The following is a 10425-nucleotide window of genomic DNA, read 5'->3' on the forward strand; positions in this document are numbered from 1 at the left end:
GACATCCCCACACACATTAATTATGGTAAATTTAGATACCTCTTCTTAATTTCATTTAATAAGTAGGAAGGATCTTTTTTTACTTGTTCTATTCATGGAATTTTCAAATGTTATAATAGGGTATTATTTATTTATGGCAACTATAGCATGATTGGTGGAACGGATTGATTTACCCTATCCATTTAAGGGAACAATTCCCTCAATTGATTCATTATATGCTATTCTTCTTCAATTAAACATTATTCTTCCTTCATTATTTGGGATTGTGGACGACCCTACTCACTATATAAACTCACCATTCTCTTTCTCTAAGAGGACAAACTTCTCCTCCCTCTATTACTCCCTCTATTTTCTCTTAAAAGTACTTTGAAGTTCTTTGGCATTTTGGATTTCAAAAAACATTCGGTCTTGTCCTTTCTGAGATTGTTGATACTTTTTTCTATAAGAAAACTATAATATCGCGCTGACCTCTTAGATAGTCACTCAGCTAATAGTTATTACCTCAGAAAATCACCTTTCTTCTTGATTATCAGAACGTGACTTTCTGAGATAATACTATTAGTTGAGTGACTATATTAGAAATCGACTCCGATAATAACACAATCATATCTAAGAAGCTGAAGAAATGTGTAATCTTTGTCTGCAGGTAGTTTTGGAGAAAAAACTAACAGTACAAAATGTGTTAAGTATCATCATAGAGTAGAAATCAACTTTAAAAGTACATTATATATATTCTTCACAGCTCCATCAACTGGCCTACAACAATAGAATCAAAACTAAGGAATGTTCAACCACGTTAAGCCTCGAGGAATAGTTTAGTCCAACAATACTTGATGATTTACGTAAGACAGAGGCTCGTTCTGTAGGTCAAAAGACAGGTTTTGTGCAACATCACAACCCCTTGGACAACTTTTGTGCAGTCCTGAGACTTTTTGTCAACCAGATTGCTGTTTCTCTAGACGTCATTCCATCATCCCTGAATGGTTTCAGCACACCAGCAAGCTCATCGATTTTTTCCTGCTTAAGTAGTCGCGCACAAACCTACAAAAGAGACTCTAAAGCTTCAGCTCTTTGTTCAGTGGGATTACCCCAGTCGTCTTTGTCCTCCTTACTAGCTAATGTAGCTAGTTACTTGAGCTGCGAAACCTTATCATCCAGTGCTCGAAGAGCGTCTTTCTAAGTCTGTTTGGTGTCATAAACCGCAGTTGCTTTCTTTTCTAGCTCATCTTTGGGTACAAGTGAACCATCGCTTTCAGTTGACAAGCAGTCAATAGCAACTTCTCTACACTCGCTACCATTTTCAGTTTCAGCAACACAGCATCTTGGTGCAGCCTCTGGATCTGGTTTTGCCGACTGTGAATTAGATGAAGTGCTTTCTTCATCGAAGGATCGTGTTTTATCATTGAATCTTCCATCAGACAATGTCATTCTGCTAGATTTTGCGGAGATACATTCCACTATATCTGCTTCTTCGTGGTCCAGTGGACTGCTCAACACCTCAAGCTCTTTTGTCTTGTTATTCTTCGTATCACCCTCGTCAAATCGACTAACATGCTCCGGAGAAACATGCTCTTGTTCCTCGGACCATGTTTTTGCCCTTGAACTTGACGAGCTTGGAGTGATCGTAGTTTCTGTTTGTGAGATAGTCTCCTGTTGATCATATACATTGCAAACAGCTGCCTCACTCATCACCCCACTTTTAGAATCCTCACTATCTTGAGAGATCCTAACCGAGTAGCTTGTTGGATCGACTCTCTTTGTGTCAAGTTTGGCTCGGAACGTGTTATAATTGTCAGATAAGTTTGTTGGCTGAATTTTATCACTTTCGTAAAAGTAAAGGACAATTCTCTTCTCTTTTAGCTTCAACTGTCTGTCTCATCTACCTCTCGGACTGATAGATTTTCCAGGTGATGGTCATGTTTTCTCTTTCGTTCTGCTTGGGGACTTCACAGGAAGAAACGCAGATGAAGGGTTGTGACACAAGAGGAGGTATGGTTGTAAATGTTGATGTCTTAATAGCTCGGCAGCTTATAAGTAGAGATAAAAAAATATATCAAGATGAATCTCAATTTAATACTCCCTCCGTTTCATTTTGTTTTTCTGGTTTTGATTTGGCACGAAGTTTAAGAAAGAAAAGAAGACTTGAATCTTGTGGTCTTAAAATAAAGGTATGCAGTGTATCAAAATGTAATTTAAGTTTGTCATCTTCAAACATGCCACGTAGAAAGTTAGAATTAAGGAGTTGTTGTAAAAGGAAAGAAACATTTGCTTTTAAACTTCTTTCACTCGACATTTAAGCGTGTCCATATTCCATACTGTCTATTCATCAAAATGAATATTTGGTAGAGAGATGTATACCTCTTCGCGTCCAGATTATCCACTTCAAGAAAGTAGTGTTATTGATACAGGGAAAATCATAGGTGCGAAGTACTTACTGGTTCTTCTTTTCTATTGCTAAGAGGAAAGAAAACTTCACATGTGACTCCAACGAGAAAGTTCTAAATTTCTACTTTAATTCAATCCTACGTGTCAGCTCATGTCATTTTTTTCGGGAATCTCGTCTTGCGGATGCTTGGTCCTTTGAACTCAAACCTTGAGTTAAGACATTGGGGCATATATATTATTCAATAGAAACAATCTTCTCCAAAACCTAAGCTCATCAGATGCAAACCAGCATTCATGCAGATAAGAATGAAGATGTCTAAAGGTTTCCATCGATAGAATTCATAGGACTCTCAATACAATGGTCAGGACAATCACTCCTTACATAGTCCAGCATACTAAACACTCTTAGAAGAAAAAAGGTTTGAATGGCAACACACGCTTCAAGTCGTACGATAAGATAGTTAAAATGGTAACAGAAAAGGAAGAATGTTGTGGTATCCCAAGGGCATAAGCCTATCATGGGTCGATCCCAGTTGATATGTACTGGAGGCAGCCTAATGGTCACAGTACAGTACAGTAATGATTATGAAGATGATAAGAATGAAAGTAAAGTGATTGAACAAATACAATGTACAGGTTGTCACAAGTTCTAGTAAGTGTGGTCCACTCCTATTACGATTTAGTCGCTTGTTTCTAATTTTTATAGCGCTCCTATATCATATGTGATTATCTACAACTTTACATACTCAGTACATATTTTGTACTGACGTCCCCCACGGGGGACCTGCATTTCATGCTAGAGGCATAGGTACCTCAGCTCATACACTGCACAAGTAGGAGTCAGGATATCCAGCTGCTTTTGGTGAGCTCCAGTTTGCTTCGGGGCTTTCCGTTTCATATTCAGTCACTTTTGGTATTGTATAGAAGTTACTTATATGGCGGGGTGTGTCCCGACCTTAGTTAAACTCTATGTATTGTCTAGAGGCTTTGTAGACTTAATGTACAGTCAAGGTGGTGTTTTGTTAATAGACGTGATGTACAGTCAAGATGTCCCTTTTTTGTTATATATATGTGTGCTCGAGCTTATACAGGTGATTATTTCATTTTATATGTGATATGATGTTGTCCGAATTTTGGGTTGTCATAGAGGTATGCATGGGAGTATAAGGTGATGAGCTGGTTCTCCCGGGCCTCCTCGGTTACGGGTGTCAGTCCGCCCCAATAGGATTTGAGGCGTGACACTTGTGGTGTTGAACTTGACTTGTTAACTGCAGAAATGGAGTCATCTAAAGAGACAGGTTGTCGAGCTCCAGAAGACCCCATCCTCTGCATCAAAGACTGTGATTTTTTAGGTAGTGCAGCTACGATGAATATGTGTTCCAAGTGTCAAAAGGACATGATACTACTGAAGCAGGAACATGCAAAGCTTGTAGCAGCGATGAATCAGAACTTTCTCTTGCAGGTGCCGCAGTTGCATCTACAGATTTAGCCTCTCAGATTTCACAAGTGAAGTCAAAAAAGGGTTTGAAAAAGTGCAAAGCTTGACGTAAGCGCGTGGTATTAATGGGGTTCAGTTACAAATGTGGTGATCTTTTCTGCGCAGTTCATCATTATTCAGACAAACACAACTGCCCGTTTGATTATAGGAATGTTGGTCAGAATGCCATAGCAAAAGCAAATACTATCATCGCAGCAGAAAAGCTTAGTAAGATCTAACAAGCACCTATCGAAAGGTTGTATGAACTGAAGCAATGTCCATCTTTCGATAAGTTGGCCTCGTCTTACAGGGTGACGATGAAAGTTTTGCGTGGGGGTGGGGGTGGGGGGTACCCTAGAGCCTAGATAATCCTGGTGTGTAAGTTATTTATGATCTTTGTGCACATTTTCAGGGAATATGTTCTTGTTTTGTCCCAATTTCTAGGCTCCTTGTCCAGTATAATATGCATAATAGAGGTCATCTTGATGAATTTCACATTCATACATCCGCGTTTCGAAATCCTGAATTCACCTCCGTGCATTCTTCAAGATTCCAAAGTCTCCTTTGAGTATCCATAATGTAGAGTTTTTCTTTTTGTAGAGATGTCAATACGGGTGGGCTCAGCCCATCCGAGCTAGCCCATATGGGTTTTGAGTTTGACGGGTCAGGTTGGGCTAGCCTATCAAAATGATGAGCCAAAAAATATCAAGCCCACACTATTACTCTGTGGGTTACGGGCCTTACGGGCTAGCCCACTTTTAAAAAATAATATTTTATAATTTAATTTTAGAATGTTAATAGACATAAATATTACCAATCAATATTACATAGTATTAATACTTTTTAATTAAGTCTCCAACATCCCCCAAAAATACTCATAATAGCGAAATTAAATAACTTTTGACATGCGTTCTGCCCTTACATCGTAAAAGTAAGGGTTAAGCTATAGAACTAGATACGTAAGAGAAAGAGAGGAGAGCAGAACTTTACTTCTCTGCTGAGGCACATGATATCCTTCAAACCAAATAAAAATACTACTCCCTCCGTCCCAAATTATGTGTCGCCATTTCATTTTTTGTCCGTCCCAAAATAAATGTCGTCTTTTCTTATTTGGAATTTTTTTTAAAGGCACAATTACCTTTTTACCCTTATTGGACCCACTTGATTTTAAATATATTATTACTTCTTTTTTTATATTTGTTTTTTTAAAGTAAAAGTCTTATCACTTCAATCAAAAGTTAAACTTTCAGCCTTTTATTTTTATAGTATCAAAATTATTTTAAACCACAGAGAGCAATTTATTCTTTTTGGTTGGTTCTACATAAGTAAAATAGATTTCTTTGACAACACATTGTTCACATTACTGTGATTTCTCGAGTAAAAATTGGATCTTTAAAGCTAAAGTTAAAGAAAACAAGAATTTAGAGGGATCCCTATTTCCTCATATATCATCTTACAATTGAAAAAAGTAACAAACACAACTACAAAGATTAAAATTCTTTTGTGTAGAACTGAAAATTGATTGAGACAATGAGCTACCCAAGAGACAACATCCTTCTCCGCTATTTTCTCTAATGCGTCATATGCCTCGTCAATAGTTCACACTCACAGTACATTGATAGGAGTACATTTCCGACATAGCACATTATATGATATCCTACATTAATAAGTCAGCTGTGTAATTTTCTTTCCAAATTCGAATGCAGCAACATCAAGTAAGAAAATATTATATGTTTGAACAAGCAGTATAACAAGCATATTTGTTACAAACTCTAAACATGAGTAGAAAATATCCATTTCACTTTGTCTTGGTGAATGTTTGATCCTTTTAGAAGCACCGTTATATGAAGTTCACTCCACAGCAAACTATTTTATGTTAATCTTTTGAGTACTGAATATTGTCAACCTCAGTTTCAACGTACTTCCACTTCACATGTATTACCACAAAAATGAAAATACACAACAAAACAATTTCCTATAATTTTGTTTCTAGTTTGTGCACTTATTTACTCCCACACCGAATACTTAGTTTCCAACAAATATCAAGCTGATCCAATGCACCTCTCGGAGAGCTCTTCAAGAAGCCAGTCTTCAACAACCACCATAGAACAGTAAAGTTAACAACCCGACCTTTTCATTTTTTTAGGTAGGTCAACACAGATGACACACTCCTATTTGCTTTCCCACCATTCACAACCTTACGTTTCTCCTTTCTCTGTTCTCTCTTCACCAGAAGTACATAGGCTAGCCCATGTTCTGTGATATTTCAACATAAACACAGATCATCACACTGTCAGTTTATGATTAAATGTTCAGTCACTCGACAACAGTGAGAGTGAGTCACAGAACACCAAATTTAACAAACATAACACGGAAGTAACCATTGTCTCAATGAATAACTTCCAAAAGTGAGGATATCAATACCAAGAAAACTTCAGATGCAAACTTTCAAATGCAGTGCACACCAGTCAACGGCCATAAACAGTAAAGTATAAATAGAAAAAACAAATCAATGACATGAAAGAAAAATAAATGTCGGACAATAAAATTTATCAAGAGTAAGGATCAAGGAAGACTAAAGTATCATGAACGTGATAGTGGTAGGATATCTGACAGGGAAAGGGAGCGAGACTACTTTGAACGAGACAACAAAAAGTATAAGGAAAGGAGTCATCGTTCAATAGACAAAGGTCACTCAGAGAAACCAAAACATGACACTTCTCGGTATCCTGATTACCAATCTTATTCATCACAAGAGAAGAATTGTAATAGACACCACTAGCTTAGAGCAGCCTGACAAAATGTTACCATGCCCAATATGTTGTCTTTATGGAGCGTAGCTACTGCTCTTTGCATAATAGCTGAGGGTGCCGCCTTTATTAGTGAAACTGTACCACACCCGTTTGCATAAACCAAGGTCTCTCATAATCGCGACATTGATTTCAACTATTTTCATTTAGTTCCCCTGAACAATTGACATCCCCTTTCTGTCCAATTACATTTAGTCTTCACAAACTCTTTAACATTCAATTAATTGTTCTCGAAATAGACTTCGTAGTTTAAAAATAAAAATTCATACAATGTGACGGTATGACTCCCACTTTCCTTTTCTCCTTCCTTCCATTTACGCAGCCCTCTATTATGTGATAAGAAACTAAGAAACAAATAGAAGCATAAAACAACAATAAAGCTAGAAAAAGACGTGTAAGTATATATAAGCTGGTGGGACTTATATCATTGTAAGTAGAGTTATTCATGAGTACAAAAAATACATGATGATCACCATGTCTGTACACAAAAATAGTAATCCTAACATATTTGACAAAACATCAATGTAAAAGTTACATGATGATCACTACGGCTATACACAAAAGTAGTATAGTACGTCTACATACTACTTGAAAAGTCACCATTCCAACTTCAAAATAAAGAGCTTTACCATAGTAAGAACCCATATCATTGTTGAAGTAGAGCCAAATCTTTATTGACGATATCAATATCACAATGAAGTTGGAGAGGAAGGTTTTTTTCTGTTTCTAGTCCATTTTTGTTCAAATGAGGCACTTTGTAATTATTGCCGCCACTATCTTTCATCACCTAAATCATACAAGATTGTAAAGTAAGAAATACATGATTGAGTTGTTTCGCTTTCATTTCATCAAAAGATCTTTCCACTGCTTACACCAATTCATCAACATTTTTAGGGACCTTTTGATATTGAAGACTTTGGATTGCTCTAAAAAAACCAAGATCTAAAACATTTAAATCTGGACTGTTTGATGGTTGAAAACACAATCTAATGTCAAATCCATCTTGTCGGGCAGCTTAAATAAATTCCAAATCATTGTTACCAATACGTGGCCTTGCATTATCTTGTTGTAAAAAGATAGGATTATTTGAATCGAAAGCTGGCCATTATGCTCTAATAGCAGGAAGAACTTTCTCTATCAAGCAAGCTCTAGTGATATCTTTAGTTATTGACTGAATGGGCTTTGTTTCCATAGTTCCTGTTGTTCGGTTTTGCTATTCCTCTTTGCTGATTCCTTAACTACATACGAAAAAATACCTATTTTTCCAGAAAACAACTCAATTCCATTTTCATCAAATCGAGGACGTGCAATAATCATAACCTTTGGAATAAAATTTTTACTTTTGTAAGAACGATACTGATCTGGCTTATGCTCTCCAGGAAGGTAGCAGGTAGTACCTTTCAATTTTTAGGACAAAACTACCACTTTTCGTCGATGTGAACATAATTAAACATATTCATAAACATGGGATTTATGTGGATTGTATTCTGATCAATCATTGAGAGGTAGTATTGAAGTCTTACCTTTTTGTTTCCTTCGATTAACTGAGGCTTGATGGAATTAGAATGTGGCCGAAGAGTTCCATCTTTCACACGCCTCAAGACGGTTGATTTTGCCATGTTCATCACAAAAGACAGAGATCGAATATTTGTTCGACGACAAAGTGGAATTTCTTTGACTTGATTAATGTTGACTCCAATCCGTTTTCTTCCAACTTTACCTGTAAGTCTTAAAGACACATCTAACGACGACATACCATTATCAACTGATGATTGACATTGTTTCCAAATGCGCTGAATAGTTCTTATTGATTTCTTGAACAACATCGCAGCTAGTGTTATAGATCCATATTTAAGACTTCCTTCCTTACTTTCTTTCAAAAGAAACTTTGCATTTGCTTGACGTTCTTCTAATTTTAATCGTTTAGTTCTAAAGGTTGAGTCTATAGGTATGACGAACCTCATCCTTAGAGTAATGGCAAAAATAAGAGAGGAGATAAAAGGACGAATTTGGAAATTATCCAAAACAAAAGAAAGGATACAGTAACTAGAAGATGCAAAAGAGCATCTGTCAAATGAAAGGAAGATTTGGCGCCACATAATAACCATTTGCTAAAAATTCAAATGAAAAGTAGGTTTAGCGCCCAAAAATTGAAACCAAAATCAAATCAGAAACGTAAATTTTTCGTGGCAAATCCGTACATGACGGCAAATTGGTCCTATTTTCTAGAAAATTGAATTTTTCAATAACAAATTTTTCTTAATTGTTGATAGAGAAAATGATAGTAAAATAATAAATTAAAGCGATACACTGATTTGGACTACTTAACTCTTTGCAAAAGAGAGAGACAGTTATGTAGGTGGTGTATTTTTTTAGTAGATTTTTTTTAATACTGTACTCTCTGTTGCATTTTCTTAATTATTGTGAAATTTAATTGAAGTACCTAGTGGTCCAATACTTTTTTAAGAGGAGTAATTTAGTAACTTTAGCAAGGTCAATGCCTATTTCTTAAATATCGTGTCCGGTCAAATGACGACATATAATTTGAGACGGAGGGAGACTTATGATATTCAATGTTAATCAATCCATAAGCAAATTACTTTCTATAGTTCCAGTAGGTTACAATGAGTCAGTCCGATTCAAACCTATTGCTCTATACTACTCTTAAGAAAAATTTATAAAATCAATCTTCTGTAAATAGTAAATGTAAATCAAAAATCAATCTTTAGAGCAAGTAAAAAAGACCAAAGGATAGAAAAAATTAATTAGTATCACAGAACAAGAAGATATCCAAAGGATAATTGAATTAGTTAGTAACATAACAATATTAACTACAGATCTAGAGAAAATAGATTAAAACGTGAATTAATTAATTTGTATAATAGATCAATAATAATAACAGATTTGAAACAAAAGGATTAAGGCTTGAAATAGTTAGCATCATGTATCATATATATAACAAACATCAAATGAAAACTTGCTCGAAAACTTGCTCCACTATAAAAGATGCACTTACCAAAAATAAATCATGATGGACTAATAAAACAGATTAAGAACATGAATTTTGCTTGAAACTTGTGTTTTGGTGTCAAGGTGTGCAGGGAATACAGTGGAGAAAAGGAAAAACAGAGAAAATGAAGATGAAAGAAGATTTTAGGAAAGTAAATCAGTAGAGGCAAAAGACACGGTAAAGTGTCATTGATTGGGGATTTTAGTTACAAAAATACCCTTACTGTTGGTGTTGTTAACGAAAATATCCTCAAATAAGACAAAATAGTAGTAACTAAAGTCTTCATTTATATAAAAGATTAAAATATAATCATTATTATTTTAAAAAAAATGTATAAATTTTAGTAACTAAAAATATATTGGTGAAATTAGTTTTAACCTTGCAAGAGTAAAGAATTTATTAAGGAGTGTGTCCAATTCAAATGGGGTAAATAGAAAAGATTGAAAGGTTTATTTAACTATTTTACATTGAGTCCACTTAATTCATTGATATTTTAGGCAATACTTCCTCAATATTCATAATAAATGAATTTTTTAGATATTATTGATATTTAAGGTAATTTAATTGTTTCAATTATAATGTTGAAATTTTTATTTATTCTTATACTTCATCTTTGTATTTCTTATATCATGAATTTAAGACATTTAATTGTTCGTATTTATTTATTGTTTTGAATTAGTTTTTTAAAAGTCAGTATTGGAAGCCATTTTTGACATTGTGATGTTGACACCCAATTTTGACCT

General features: G+C 35.1%; 1 protein-coding gene across 1 annotated transcript; it reads right to left on the reverse strand.

The window, feature by feature from the left end:
- Positions 1 to 891: 891 nt before the first annotated feature.
- On the reverse strand, positions 892 to 1689 carry LOC124895334 (serine/threonine-protein kinase Nek6-like). The gene is made up of 2 exons (XM_047405776.1): positions 1201 to 1689; positions 892 to 1041 (listed from the first exon to the last, which is right to left on the reverse strand). The coding sequence occupies exons 1-2, from the start codon at positions 1687 to 1689 to the stop codon at positions 892 to 894; spliced, it is 639 nt and encodes a 212-aa protein (XP_047261732.1).
- Positions 1690 to 10425: the final 8736 nt, after the last annotated feature.

The sequence above is a fragment of the Capsicum annuum genome, unplaced genomic scaffold (assembly GCF_002878395.1).
Source record: "Capsicum annuum cultivar UCD-10X-F1 unplaced genomic scaffold, UCD10Xv1.1 ctg81361, whole genome shotgun sequence".
NCBI lineage: Eukaryota > Viridiplantae > Streptophyta > Magnoliopsida > Solanales > Solanaceae > Capsicum > Capsicum annuum.

Coding starts and splice junctions, on each gene's coding strand:
- LOC124895334 (XM_047405776.1), bottom strand. CDS start 1,689: ATGAGTGAGGCAGCTGTTTGCAATGTATATGATCAACAGGAGACTATC. Junction 1,042..1,200: donor TAGAAAAGAAAGCAACTGCG/GTTTATGACACC, acceptor TCTCTTTTGTAG/GTTTGTGCGCGACTACTTAA.